Source organism: Lepidochelys kempii, chromosome 17 (assembly GCF_965140265.1).
Source record: "Lepidochelys kempii isolate rLepKem1 chromosome 17, rLepKem1.hap2, whole genome shotgun sequence".
NCBI classification, from domain to species: domain Eukaryota; kingdom Metazoa; phylum Chordata; order Testudines; family Cheloniidae; genus Lepidochelys; species Lepidochelys kempii.
This window is the reverse complement of record NC_133272.1, coordinates 12267145-12281897: the sequence shown is the minus strand read 5'-3', so window position 1 is coordinate 12281897 and position 14753 is coordinate 12267145. Positions and strand designations below refer to the sequence as shown.

At 47.6% G+C, this 14753-nt stretch overlaps 2 protein-coding genes across 13 annotated transcripts in view; one reads left to right on the top strand and one right to left on the bottom strand.

The window, feature by feature from the left end:
* Positions 1–1003, bottom strand: part of LOC140899791 (tricarboxylate transport protein, mitochondrial-like) — a 63776-nt gene extending 62773 nt beyond the window's left edge. For all 10 annotated transcript variants that reach the window (XR_012155454.1, XR_012155457.1, XR_012155456.1 and 7 more), the window contains exon 1: positions 798–1003. Coding sequence is in view for 2 of the 10 variants with exons in the window: in XM_073315861.1 (XP_073171962.1) it covers positions 798–921 (124 nt within the window). In the remaining 8 variants the exon portion in view is untranslated. The remainder of the gene's footprint in view (positions 1–797) is intronic.
* On the top strand, positions 594–14054 carry TEKT1 (tektin 1). 3 transcript variants are annotated; one of them, XM_073315859.1, is made up of 9 exons: positions 594–661; positions 2644–2706; positions 5586–5832; positions 6762–6927; positions 8162–8290; positions 8854–8997; positions 9903–10125; positions 11730–11926; positions 13619–14054. In XM_073315859.1, exons 3-9 carry the CDS (start codon positions 5643–5645, stop codon positions 13776–13778), a joined length of 1209 nt encoding a protein of 402 aa, XP_073171960.1. In that variant the 5' UTR covers positions 594–661; positions 2644–2706; positions 5586–5642; the 3' UTR covers positions 13779–14054. The 3 variants fall into 3 exon arrangements, with proteins under 3 accessions (XP_073171960.1, XP_073171961.1, XP_073171959.1); XM_073315860.1 differs by lacking the exon at positions 594–661 and adding an exon at positions 1786–1853; XM_073315858.1 differs by lacking the exons at positions 594–661; positions 2644–2706 and adding an exon at positions 3708–3806.
* The last annotated feature ends 699 nt before the right edge of the window (positions 14055–14753 follow it).

Genomic DNA, 14753 nt, shown 5'->3' with positions numbered 1-14753 from the left:
TCGCCCAGGCCCACTGAGACCGTCCCCCACCCACCTCCAACAGGCCCACCCTCGCCCAGCCCCACTGAGACCATCCCCCCCCACCTCCAACAGGCCCACCCTCGCCCAGGCCCACTGAGACCGTCCCCCCCCCCCCACCCACCCACCCACCCACCTCCAACAGGCCCACCCTCGCCCAGCCCCACTGAGACCATCCCCCCACCTCCAACAGGCCCACCCTCGCCCAGCCCCACTGAGACCGTCCCCCCACCCCACCTCCAACAGGCCCACCCTCGCCCAGGCCCACTGAGACCGTCCCCCCACCCACCCACCCACCTCCAACAGGCCCACCCTCGCCCAGGCCCACTGAGACCGTCCCCCCACCCACCCACCTCCAACAGGCCCACCCTCGCCCAGCCCCACTGAGACCAGCCCCTCTTCTCCAGCCCCACTGGGCCCCCCCCACCAACAGCCCCACTGAAGCCGAGCACTCCCGCCCCCCGCAGCCCCGCTGAGACCGACTGGAGCCAACGCCCCCTCCCACCAGCACGCGCTGCCACGCCCACCCCCCGCATCACCGCCACCAGCCCCCCCCCCCACACACACAGCTGGGACCCGGGAAAGCCGCGGCCGCGGCGGGCGACACACACGGTGACACCCCCCGGCGCCTGTAGCAGCGGAGGTGCGGTGCGGGCGGGCGCTCAGGGAGTCTGAATTCCCCGCCCTCGCGGCCCTATCCTTGCGCATCGGGCGGGGCGGGCGGGAGGCGGCGGCTCCTCCTCCCTCTCCACGCGCGCCTGGCCGGGGAGGCTCCTTACCGGCCAGGATCGCCTTGCCCGGGTGGGTGAGCTTGGCTCCTGCGGTAGCTGCGGCGGCAGCCACGGCCCGAGGAACCGCTGGCTGAGCGGACATGCAGGCGGCTCTGTCTGCGCCCTCCCGCATCGCAATTCAATCGCGCCCCCGCCACTGTTCTGCCCGCCAATGCGGGACCGAGCTGGGCAGCCCCCATCGGCCGCCCTCTTTGCGTATTCATGAGACCTTATGAATATTGATGAGTGGTGCCGCGGGGCGGGCTCAGCCTGGGGGCCACTGATTGGCTGCGGGGATAGTGCGGCTCTGGGATTGGCTGGCGGTGGGTGAGGCGAGGGGGGCGGGGCGGGGAGATGCTGCAGGCTCTGTGCATTGAGATCTGTGCATTGAGGTCTGCAGGCTCTGTGCATTGGGGGGGATGCTGCAACCAGGGCCCAGTGCACTGAGGGGGATGGGGTCTGGGGTCTGGGAAGGGGGCCTCATCAGGTGACATGGCTCACAATAACGCCTCATAGGTCAAGGGGTAATGGGCTGAATTTGCAGCACGGGAGAGGTAGATTAAAGGGAGGGAAAACCTAACCCTAAGGATAGTTAAATACCGAAACAGGCTTCTGAGGGAGTTGTGGAAGCCCCCATCCTTGGAGGTTTTAAGAGCAGGTGAGACAAACACTGGTCAGGCGTGGCCAGGTATAGTAATGTTGCCTCAGCACGAGGGGGTGGACTAGATGACCTTGAGTAGAGCCCTGCGCAGATACAAAATGTATATACCTATACAAAGCGGAGATCTGCGGCGCTGCAGGGCTCTACCAGGAGCTGCAGCCGTGAAACCAGCAGCATGTTGGGCTGCTGCTCGCAGGAGCCAGCACCCAGCCTGGGCATCTCCTCGGGCATGGCCGTACCGCCCCCACAGCCCTGCCCACCCAGGCTTACTGGCAACCGTCCCGTGTCACGCGAGCGTTTGAGTGGCTCCCAGACAGGCGTCCCTTCCACGTAGCGGGGTGTGTCTCCTGTCTGGGAGCATGCGAGCCGCTTGCACACACTAGTGTGATCAGGGACAGCTGCTGGTGAGCCTGGTGCCCGTCCCCGTGGGCAGGGCTGGGGGCAGAATAGCCATGCTGGGGGAGCTGCCGGGGCTGGGCGCTGGCTCTTGCAACCAGCGGCCCGACATGCCCCTGCGGTTCCTGGTAGAGCCCTGCAGCTCCGTGGATATCTGCTTTATATCCGTGGATATCAGCATCCTCGGTTATAAATTTTGTATCCATGCAGGGCTCTACTCTTGAGGTCCCTGCCAGCCCTACATCTCTATGATTCTGTCTGATGTTATTACATATCTTCTTTTTATTTATTTTAAAAAATTATTAAAATCAGAAAAATTTGAAAGATCACATTTCTTTTTCCCTTTATGCTGTTCAGTTGCTTATTTTCATTTGTTTATTATTATATTTCATTCAAACAGGGAACCTTGACTGCTCAGTTTCTCTTTCTGGTTCTCATGGACTAACATGAGATGGTGTTTGGGTTCACAATAGCCTGGGAATGTTAAAAATTGTTCTAATTACTAAGAATAAAATTATTCTCATTGTTTTTAATTTTAAAAAATCCTCTCCATCCAAAAGTTTAATTAAAACTTGTGTTAACCATAATTTAAGTTAGGGAATAAAATTGTTTGATAATGTTTCTTTAAGGGTTCACTGAGATGTTTTAAAAATAAAGAGGCAGTTTTAGATACATAAACCAATAAACAGAATATGTGTAGGCTTGATATTTACAAATAAATATGTTTTACAAGCAAAATATTTTGAGTGTATTTCCTCTTGGACTTGAATTCAAAGTTTTATGTTTTCCCTCCTCCAGTTGATGACACTAACAGAGGGTAATGATGAAGGCTGCAAGAGAAATACAGAACACTTATTTCAGGTAAAGAGGTTCACCAGTTCTTAGTGGCTTTACATAACAGATAATAAACAAAGGTCCAATCCTGCAAAGTGCTGAGTGCCCTTAACTCTCAGGAGCAGGAGCAGGCCCTAGATTGTCAGAGCAAAAGTTCCAGAATCAAAAGAAAGCTAATGGGATACCACTGGATCACACTAAAATATTTTGGGGTGGACTTTACAATCTGGGGTGACTGAGACATGGATTTAGGTCTATGTGCACAGTTCAGCTCTCAGGGTGATCTGGAATATTTCCCCAGTTTTTGACTCTTTCAGCTCCAGCTTCTGTCTCCTTCCAAGTTTCACATCTCTCTTTCCTGTCCTTTCTTCTCCCTTCTTTCCATCTCTTAAATACCAGATCCTTCTCCTCTCAGTAATCTATAGCTATCTGGTATTTACAGAGCACTGATTGCCATAGAATTATCCTAATATGCCTAGACTAATCCCTTTTTCAGTTCAGCTCCATCTTTTCTTGTCTCTGGCTACTGATCTCCTTTTGTCCCCTGAAAGGAAAAAACATATAATTGCCTGTTTAAAAACAAAATAGTGTTCATAAAATATGTTGAAAGTCTAACGTTTTTTAAAGTATTTAATTAGTTACAATTTAGACAGTCATTTAAAGCTCTTGTAACTAGGTTTCAGTACAAGGTAGATGATAATTCATTTAGTTAGTTAGCTAGATTTAAAATAATAAAGCCGCTTATCCCAGGCTGTAGGCACCCTAACATAATTAATTGTAACAATAAATACAAGTGCATTAAGTCTCTGCGTGATAGATAGATGCTCATGTGCTGGAAGGGAAAGGACTATTATTCTCCAGCCATGTGCCTCTTCCAGAACCCCGCCCCTGTTGCCAAGGTGAAGTGTTGCCTTGTTCCCATAGGAACTGGTTTGTGTATATTCCAGGCTGTTTCTGAGACTGCTCCTGGAATATTCAGTCTGGGGGGGGGACATGCTTCACTGCTGCAGCGACTGAGGCTGAGGTCACAATCTGGAGTGACTCGGCAAGTTAAGGGAAGCCAAGATCTTAGAACTTGGCCAGCTTTTGCCATAAGCAACAGTCAGGCCAGTAGCCAGACAGCAAAAGTAGGTGTGCAGTTTGAGGGGACAGATTGGCGTGGGTGGGTTTGGCGGCATGGACTGATGTATGTCTGTATTTGTTGGGGAGGGGGTGGATTTGAAGGGAGGGATTGGTGTGTTGTGTGTGTTTAGGGGAGGGATTGTTGGGGAAACACTTGGATGAAAGCACAAAATCTCGTTTTCAGCACAAGGGTGTATTATAATATGTTTCAAGAGTAACAGCTGTGTTAGTCTGTATTCGCAAAAAGAAAAGGAGGACTTGTGGCACCTTAGAGACTAACCAATTTATTTGAGCATAAGCTTTTGTGAGCTACAGCTCACTTCATCGGATGCATACTGTGGAAACTGCAGAAGACATTATATACACAGAGACCATGAAACAATACCTCCTCCCACCCCAAAGGAGAGTGAGTTTGTGTGTGTATGGGGGTGGGGGGGGTGAGAAAACCTGGATTTGTGCTGGAAATGGCCCACCTTGATTATCATGCACATTGTAGGGAGAGTGGTCACTTTGGATAAGCTATTACCAGCAGGAGAGTGAGTTTGTGTGTGTGTGTTTGGGGGGGGGGTGAGAAAACCTGGATTTGTGCTGGAAATGGCCCACCTTGATTATCGTGCACATTGTAGGGAGAGTGGTCACTTTGGATAAGCTATTACCAGCAGGAGAGTGAGTTTGTGTGTGTGGTTTTTGGAAAAGGGGGGGGGGACCTGGATTTGTGCTGGAAATGGCCCACCTTGATTATCATACACATTGTAAAGAGAGTGGTCACTTTGGATAAGCTATTACCAGCAGGAGAGTGAGTTTGTGTGTGTGGTTTTTGGAAAAGGGGGGGGGGGGGGGAGAAAACCTGGATTTGTGCTGGAAATGGCCCAACTTGATTATCATACACATTGTAAGGAGAGTGATCACTTTAGATAAGCTATTACCAGCAGGAGAGTGGGGTGGGAGGAGGTATTGTTTCATGGTCTCTGTGTATATAATGTCTTCTGCAGTTTCCACAGTATGCATCCGATGAAGTGAGCTGTAGCTCACGAAAGCTTATGCTCAAATAAATTGGTTAGTCTCTAAGGTGCCACAAGTACTCCTTTTCTTTTTATAATATGTTTATATCTTGTACCAAATTCATGTATTTTATCATGACCTCTTGGCATCACCATTTCCATAAGTAACAAAAATTACCTTAGTGGGCCTTCGTTTTTCTTTTCTTTTCTTCTGTCCTTCCTTCCACTTTTTCCTTCCCTTGTACCTCTTGGTGTATTTTCTCCTCCATCTTTTTCAGGTCTGTTTTCCCTTAGCCTAATGTTTCTGCTTAATTCTTTTTAAAATGGTCAGCTCAGCTCACCTCTATGCCTGTTTCTACATCTCTTCTTTCTCTTCAAGAGACTTTTTCTGATTTTGCCTTCCTCTCTTTTTTTTTATTTTCCCTATTTGTCCCTTGAGTAATTTCGCCCTCCTTTTCCCATGTTTTCTTTCTTTCCCTGGGTTATCTCTCACCTTCTTCCATATTCCTTTTCAGTGTCTTTCCCTACTCCTCCCTGCCCTACAAGCCCCATCTCGCCCTTTATTCAATCCCTCAGATTTTCATGAGCCATTTGGCTGCCAGTGCCTTCCCTCTCCTTCATCATCCTCCAAGCTGACCCAAAGTCTGGTCCACGTGAAATCTTCACCTACTTCATTCAGGGGCTACTACTTACCCAGTTTCCATCCTATCCTCCCTGACCTGAAGGCAGATTCTTTTGCTATCTGTGCCCCAATGACCTGATGCAATATTATCCCATTTTCAGGTTCTCCATCCTAAGAGCTAAGCTGCTGCTTCACGTTCAGGATCTTTCAAAAAGACAATGGCCAAACTGTTGCAAGCTCCACCCAAGTTCCTCCCCCCAGAGTGGCATATTGCAAACAAGACACAATATGCCAGTGCAGAGAGTCAGAGATCCAGGTCAGAGCGACTTGTAGCTGAGAGCCAGAGGCTGGTGGATGAAATCGAAAAAACAACTCAGAAAACCCAAAGCGATGTTAACAAGAAAATAGGTGATCGTGTGGGCTTTGTTATTTTATTGATATGATTAAGGGAGACTCTCAAAAGCAGGAAATATTAAATAGTAGCAAGTTTTAATGGCTTATTTCTCCTTCCCTTAGAAAAATGGGATGCATTTCCAAATCCTTTTAAAAACACTTTGTGATGGATTTTATATTTTTATAACCAAACAGTTTCAGGCATCTGTTAGATATAGGGAGATAAATCCAGTCCTGGTATAATATTTACTAATTGTTAAGGCAAGAGCCTGGACTGAGTAAAGAAAGAAAAAAAAAAACATATCTTGGCTCACACTGAGTCATACATTACATTGTCCCAGCTTGGAAATGGTGTAGCTCCACCATGTTCCATGGGGAATTCAGAGAAATTGTGCATCAGGGTGCCAGGAGTAAGGTGGATGCAGTTGTGATTTGCCTTTGAGAATCCTCTTTCTTACCCATGTATCTCTGCAAAGGCCAGTTACAATCTGACCCTTTGAAAGCATTATTATTTTTATTACAGTAGTACCTTGAGGCACCCAGTGTGGCCAGAGCTTCATGGTACACTGTACTTAGATGTAGTCAGAGGCAGACCCTACCCCAACGAGCTTACAGTCTAATGAGATAAGACAGACAAAGGAAGAAGTATCATTATCATCCCCTCCATTTCACAAATAAAGAGCTTAGCCACAGAGAAATCAAGCAAGTTGCCCAAGGTCACACAGGAAGTCTGTGGCAGAGGCAGGAATTGAACCACATCTCCTGGCTCATAGTCCAGTGCCTTAGCAAAACCATTGCAGTACATCAGCATACAGAGCTATGTGCACGGCACTTTCTGTGGCTCGAGTCCTTTTCTGCCCAGGGCTAAGGCTGGGCCGTGAGGCTCTGTAGAAAAAGTTGGGCTTTTATTTATAATTAATGTGAAATCTCTCTTCATTCCACAGAACAGAGACTTGATGAAATAAAATTCTGGAAGCAAGAATTAGATGACAAACTAGAACAGGTTTTTAATGAGACAGAGGTGCTGTTGACTTTTAAGACAAGGCTAGAGAAAGCATTGGAGAGCTGTAAAGAGCCACTATTCATTGCTCAAGAGTGTCTCTTGAACAGGTAAGAGTAATAGCAAAACAACAACAACAATAATAATAATTAAGGGGGTAAGAAAATGAATTGCTAAGCTGTTAAAAAACCAAAAACCTGACCGTGTTATGGATAAATGATATGTCTGGGTCTGGGATGTATGACATGTAAGGCCCAATCCTGCAAAGTGCAGAGCCCCTGCAACGCCTGCTAAAGATGGAGTTTCTAAAAGGGGGTATATGGGAAATAGGTACTGAGCTCCCATTGACATCCGATGGGAGTTGGGAACTTTGCTCTTGTAGATGTCTTTAGAAATCCCAGCCAAAGTCAGCAGGATTTGCAGGCGCTCAGCACTTTGCAGATTTAGGCTCTTCATAAGAGAGACAGACACCCACAGAGAAGGAAATGCTTTGTACCCTGTGCTCCAGCAGGGGAGATCTGGGTTAGATTCCCATTCCCAGCCTCCGTCTCCCATATGGCTCCAGGCAGCAGGAGCTGGCAGTGCTATGGAGACAGTGCTTCCAGGCCTTTGCAGGGAAAATAAGGGAAATCCAAGAGCATCCCACTGGGCTGAGTGGAGAGCAGCGCTGATAGGTTTCAAGTGCACTGCAGTCTTCCTCCTCTGGAACGATGGTGACAATGAAGCGGGTCATCAAGTTTCAGGCTGTAAAGTGGATGAAACTTGAGGAATTCTAGGACTTTGATAGCAGGCATGGAGGACTGCCCTCAGAGCTCAGGTCCTGATGGATTCTCAACAGTGCTGAGCACCCACAGTTCCCATCGGCTTCTGTGGGAATTAAGGCTGCTCAGCACCCCTCAAGATGAGGCCCTAAATAAACAAGTATGTAAGAAACATGATCAATATATGAAAGCAAAGTGAACGAGTCACAGAATCCCGTCCTTTTTGTGCTTCACTGCGACTAAGCGTGTGAAGAAAGGCTGAAGGCCCAGGCCCATTCGTCATGTGTTCTGAGCAGAACTCTTTGCTTAATTCATCTTAAAAAAACCTTTGTAAAATAAGCCAGGAAAGAGAAAAGCAGCATTATTCCTGACCCTGCAAATGAAGGGCCTGATTCTCTTCTTGGTTGCCTTCCATGGAGTCACTCCTGATTTACGCTAATGTACACCAGAGGAGAATCAGGTCCTAGGAGTGGAAAGGTGGCTATGTCCAATCAGTTATAACAAGAACAAGGGCTTTGGGTCTCCAGAGCTGCAATACTCAAATGGTCGACACAGAGTGATGGCTCTCTCCTCTTTCTCTTAGGCAGAGGCGAGTTGGGATTGACTTGGTCCATGACGCAGCGGAGCGGGAACTGATAAAGGAAGTTGAAGTGCTCCAAGGGATTATGGCTTTGCTTGAGCGCACACTGGAACAAACCAATGAGCAAATTAGGTATCAAGGGGTCAACAAAGGAACAAACCACCGGATAGATCAGAATGGGGAGTGCTTCTGGAGAGGTTGGAGGAGGGCTAGTGTCAGATCCTCAGAGGTGCTAAGCAGCTGCTGAAATCAGAGGGGAGTTGCAGGAGTTAGTACTTCTCAGGGCTTAGACCACGCCATTCGATTTTTAACAGCACTGATTTCAGTGGAGAGTTCTGTTTAGACACTGACGGCACAATATGCCCCAGCATCCGTTGATTCCCAGGGCCCCAGTCCTGGTCCCACACCAGTGAAGCCAGTGGGAGTTTTACCATTGACTTCAATGGCGGCAGCAGCAGCATGCCCTAGATTTTTACAACTTGTAACTCACAGTATTGCCTATTATGATAATAACATTCATATTTTCTTATTTACCTGATCCTGCCAACAAGCTGCATGGATGTCAGTGGGATTTTTGAGTGCCAGTGGATGGCAGAATTTGGCCCTTTAGTGGTGGTTTACCTCCATTAAAAAGAGAAGGGGATAAGTATTTTGTTAGGTTTCAAATTAAGAGAGTCTAATTGTTTTCCCCCGAGGTTAAACCGTTCAGCTAAATACAATCTGGAGATGGATCTGAAAGACAAGTTCACCGCCTTGACAATTGATAACTATTGTTCCAACTTGACAAATAATACACCTGATATAAGATATGCCAGAAATGTACTGAAGGTTGAAGGAAAGTAAGTGGTTATTTCCCTAGCTACACATCCAGTAGTTATACAGACATAATATAAACTGTCCCTGTAATACAAAGCCTAACATACCCACTCCAGTTTATAATAAGGTTATCTGTCTGTCTGTCCGTCTGTCTGTCTATCTTAGGGATTTATATCGCAGCCCATCACCATGGTATCTGAGTGCTTTTCATCTAAAATCACTACTAACAACGAAGTTCCTAATGGACCATTGTTCTGTTGAATGGATCTGGTGCTAATTGTTTATGAAAGCAAAACTTCATGGCACTGGAAACCCACAATGGATTTACTAATCTAACTTCCAGTTCCACCTCATAATGATTGCAGAATGTGGTCCAGTAGATTGGCCATTGGAGTAGGAGTCAAGAGATCTAGGGTCAATTTCTGGCTTTGTTATTAATCTGCTGTATGACCTTGGCAAGTTGCTTCCTCTGTTTCCCCACCCAACTTTTGTCTGTTTAACTCTTAAGCTAAAGTCTTTTACTATATGTTTGTACAATGCCTAGCACCATTGAGCCTGATGTTGATTCTGGCCAATAATTATAATGATGCTTAATAATGATGAACATAATAATAAGCAAAAAGAAAAGGAGGACTTGTGGCACCTTAGAGACTAACCAATTTACTTGAGCATAAGCTTTCGTGAGCTACAGAGCTGTAGCTCATGAAAGCTTATGCTCAAATAAATTGGTTAGACTCTAAGGTGCCACAAGTCCTCCTTTTCTTTTTGCAAATACAGACTAACATGGCTGCTACTCTGAAACCTATAATAATAAGCAATAATAATACTGCTTCTTTCATATTAATAGAGATCTGCTGTCGTTAATGCATTTATGAATACACAAAGAGGGCTGAAGATACATAAAGAGACTTTTTTTATTTTATTATAGTTCTGTGAGCCCTGAAGACTGGGTAGATTTCTCAAATGTAAATGTTGAAAAGGCTGACAAGCAGAGGAACAACTCTTTGATGCTCAGGGCCTTGATTGACCGAATCTTATCCCAGACAGCAAGTGACATGCGCAAGCAGTGCGAGACGGTGAACATTGCTTTTAAGAACAGGGTGAAGGAGACAAAAGATGCAAAGAACAAACTGGAGATCCACCTTGCTAAGGTAAACACTAGAGCAGGGGAGGGCAAACTATGCCGGATCTGGCCCGTCAGGGCTTTCAATCCAGCCCACAGGATTGCCGGCCCTGTGGCACAGCAGGGCTAAGGCAGGCTCCCTGCCTGCCCTGGCCCGCGCCGCTCCCGGAAACGGCTGGCACCATGTCCCTGCGGCCCCTGGGGAGTGTGTGTGTGTGGGGGCAGAGGGCTACATGCACTGCCCTCGCCTGCAGGCGGGAAACCATGGCCAATGGGAGCTTCGGGGTGGTACCCGCAGGTGAGGGCAGCACGCAACGGAGCCGCCTGCCCCACCCCGCCCCCAAGAGCCACTGCCGGACATGCCGGCCACTTTCGGGAGCGACACAGGGCCAGGGCCAACAGGGAGCCTGCCTTACCCTTGCTGCGCGCCGCTGCCACCCCGGAGCCGCTCGAGGTAAGCAGCGCTGGGCCGGAGCCGCACCCCTAACCTCTCCTGCACCTTGCATCCCAACCCCCTGCCCTGAGCCCCCTCCTGCACTCCGCACCCCTGCCTGCACTCCCAACCCCCTGCCCTGAGCCCCTTCCTGCACACCGCACCCCCTCCCATACCCCACACTCCCTCCTGCACCCCAACCCCCTGCCCTGAGCCCCCTCCTGCGCACCACACCCCCTCCCACATCCTGCACTCCCTTGTACACTCCAATCCTCTGCCCCAGCCCTACATTCATGGCCCTGCATACAATTTCCCCACCCAGATGTGGCCCTTCGGTCCAAAAAGTTTGCCCACTCCTGCACTAGAGGACAGTCAGCAGAGAAAATAGGACAGGGACATCAGCCAGTTCTATTGATCCAATGTCTTGAGCTATTGTGCCTTAAGAATTCTGACTTTGCAGTTCTAAGCTGGACAAAGTCCAGTGCTTTTTCTGTTTTTATAGCTAAAGTACCATTGGCTTTTCCATTCCCAGTTATACAAATCCTCATGATTGCATGTGTTACAAGGCACATGAAAGCTTGGAGGCTCTTGATGATAACACAGTGCTACATATTAGGTAGTAGCCATTCAGAGGCAGCTATGGTCTAGTGGCCGTGTCTGGACCTGGGAATCAGATGACGCTTGCTGTGTGACCTTGGACAAGTCATTTAACCCCAAATTTTCAAAAGTGGCCTGTAATTATGGATTCTTCAGTGTTTGGGTGCCCAACCTACGACCCCTGGAGTGAAATCCTGGTCAACTGAACTCAACAAGAGTTTTGTGACTGACTTCAATGGTGTCAGGATTTCACCCCTGAGTTTTAGAGATGCTCCACAACACAGGTGTCCACAATTCAAATGGATTTCAGCTTGAGTTGTGAATGCTTAGTACCTCTGAAAATCGGGCCCTAAGTATCTCAAATTGGACACCCAAAAATTGAGTGTTAGAGACCACTTTTGAAAATCTTGGTCCTAATCCTTTGCTGCCCATTGTGCTGCAGTTATCCCATCAGTAAAATGGGGGTAATAATCCTTGCTCACCTCTGTACTTTGAGATCCACCTATGAAGTAACGCCTTAGAATTGCAAAGTATCATTATTAAAGAGGATGTCAAGTTTTCAAGTGGCACCGTGCAGCACTTCCCTTTGTTGATTTACTAAGGTGATGGATGAGATTACATCCCAGGAAAAAAACATTGCGGCCTTAAAGAAAGCTATAATCGATAAAGAAGGACCTGCCAAGGTTGCTCACACACGTTTGGAGACAAGGACCCATCGTCCCAACGTGGAGCTGTGTCGTGATATGGTCCAATACAGGCTGATCAGTGAGGTTCAGGAGATCACAAACAATATTCAGAGGTAAGTGAAATGGTGAAACAGCAAGAAGTCAGTGGTGTTGGTCACTGGGCAAATGTAACCAGCCAAAGAAGTAATAAATACAGACACACGCACAGACATACCTGTTCGCACACAGTTACCACATGTTTTCAATATTCTGTATACCTATTTTTCTAGATATGGTGGTAGAGTAACAGAACCCTGTTAAAGGGTATGTCTACACAGCAAAAGCTATGCATTGCTTAGTCTACGTGAATTAATTTGAATCCAGCCACTGTTCCTCACACGTTCTTGTCAACTGCTGGAAATGGCCCATCTTGATTATCACTACAAAAGGTTTTCTTCCCCCTTCCTCCCCCCGCCCCCCCCCCCCCCGCTCTCCTGCTGGTAATAGCTCATCTTAAGTGATCACTCTCCTTACAGTAACACCCATTGTTTCATGTTCTCTGTGTATATAAATCTCCCCGCTGTATTTTCCACAGTATGCATCCGATGAAGTGAGCTGTAGCTCACGAAAGTTTTTGCTCAAATAAATTGGTTAGTCTCTAAGGTGCCACAAGTCCTCCTTTTCTTCTAACAGCTGTGAAGACAGCGCAGCATGGGTAGTACAAGCCCAGCCCAGGCCCTGGCTACATATTTGTCTCACTAGCCTGCTCTGAAGCTTGTGCTGTGCTCTTTTCATTGCAGTCATTACCTGTGTTATTTGGATTCAAACTAGCTTGGGTATGCTAGCCTGCGCACAGCTTAGCTGTCTAGACGTACCCTTAGTGCCACGTTGTTTTCCCTGAGAGAGTTATGGATATTACTGTGGTTTTTCCACTCGTTAGATCTTTAAATTATTAAAAAGAAGATGTGATGGGAATGCCTGGAGCATCCCAGCCCCAGCTTTGCCATTATTGTCAAGAAAAAATTGTACTTTGTACATTGTTTTGTTGTCCTTTAATTATACCATTTCCCATCTGCTTCTGCTTGAGGAGAGCGAATGTTGAGGACTGTTCGATGTTGTGGCTTAACAACCTCCTTCAAATCATTTTAATTGGGAGAGTCAGTTCTGCAAAATCGTCAGTACCCAGTGTGTTCCCAATCAAATGGTGCTGTTTACAAAGGGAGGGAGGTTGCGCCTCTTGGATCATATGTGGAAGAGACCCTTAGCCAATGGACTTATCCCCTCCCACTTGGCATTGTCTCCCAGTCTCTGTGGAGTGCTCTTTGCTGATTAGATGATATATCTGGTGGAAGGGCTGGCAGGCCGGGGCAGGGTTGTTATGGGGGTTTGGGGATTAGTGGCATCCCCCTGTACCCAGCAGAGTTTATAAGGAAAAGGTAATGGAGCCAGGAGACATATTATCTTGCCATTTGATACCCCTTTTTAAGAGGGAGAGGGGAAGGGCTCCTGGACAACCATGGCCAGGAGAAGTCCCTGATAGCATGGCTCCGAAAGAGCTGCATTGCTGGAGAGCAAAGCGGGACAGAGAGGCCCAAACACCTGGAGGCACAGAAGCTCCTTGTAGGAGGCCACGGGACCTGCAAGGTGCGGGGGCATCTGTCCTGCATGGATGGGCCACCCCCGCAGTGGAACAATGTGGGGAGAAACCATAAGGGGATCTTCACAGAGATTTCCTCCCACCCATCCCGTTGGGAGGAAGTGATGCCGCTCAATAGCAAGAAGGTACATGTAGTCAAAACTAACGTCGCTCTTTGTTTCACCCCTAGACTAAAGGACACATTGGCACAAGCTGAGGTGGAGCTGAAAGGTCTGAGCCGTCGACAGCTTTCACTGGAGGAGGAGATCCAGGTCAAGGAGAACACACTGTACATCGACGAAGTGCTGTGCATGCAGATGAGGGAGTCCATTTCCATTAACAACTTCTGAAGCCCTGGTGTCGGATACAGCATTCTCCCACACTGGGCCAGATTCTACTGGGAAATACACCAGGGCAAAGACGGAGTAAGCCCACTGAACATTAACCTAGCGCCTCTGTGTTTACACAAGTGTGACTCAGAGCAGAACCTGGCTTAGGTGTGTGAATTAATTAAAACAGACCTAAATGCCTCCTCCACAGCTGCCTGTGTCCCAGAAAGTCTATTGGAAGCTTTCCAGTAGACATTAAAGTTATGGAACAACAAGAAAAAATCCTTCATTCCAGCCACTTAGCATATCTTGGGTGCTGTCAGTGTCACTGTTTTTCTTTAACAGATTTTTTTAACTACATAAGCATGAACAGATATTCCTACACAAAGTCACTGGTTATGTTAGACAGACAGGAAGCCAGATCATGCTAGTTAGGGCCAGCTGTGGTGATGTGTACACCTGTCCACTGACAACTGGATGGAGAATGTACTTCAACCAAACGTAAGATAACTGCTGGCAGAAGCAGTGTTGGCTAATGGATAGGGCACTAGACTAGGACTCAGGAGACCTCCCTTCTATTTCTGGTTCTGTCAATGGCCTGATGGGTGACCTTGGGTTAGTCACATCCCCACTCTGGGCCTCAGTTTCGTCACCTCTAAAATGGGAATAACGATCTCCTTTGTAAAGCACACTGAGCTCTACTGATGAAAAGCATTATATAAAAGCTAGGTATTATTGTAAATGTGACTGTCCTGGCAGAATAATATTCTCTTCTTCCTTCGGTGCCATTGCAAAGACAAGACAAAATAACAAAGATGAGACACTGCGGGCCATCTGCGAAAGCCAGAATTTTAATACGTGGGCCTCTAAAATTGCTCGCTGCTTGTTACAGTTCTAGTGGTCTTTCCCTTTCATTGGCTTTCTCTTTCAGGGACATTGTTAATACCATTAGTCTCCCCACAGACTTCCTCAGAGGACCAGATCAGACATTTCCTA

Excerpts from the sequence above, each read along its gene's own strand:
- TEKT1 (XM_073315859.1), top strand. The coding sequence starts at position 5,643 with ATGGCCAAACTGTTGCAAGCTCCACCCAAGTTCCTCCCCCCAGAGTGG. Across the intron at positions 8,291-8,853 it reads CAAACCAATGAGCAAATTAG|GTTAAACCGTTCAGCTAAAT; the intron begins GTATCAAGGGGT and ends TTTTCCCCCGAG. Across the intron at positions 10,126-11,729 it reads TGGAGATCCACCTTGCTAAG|GTGATGGATGAGATTACATC; the intron begins GTAAACACTAGA and ends TGATTTACTAAG.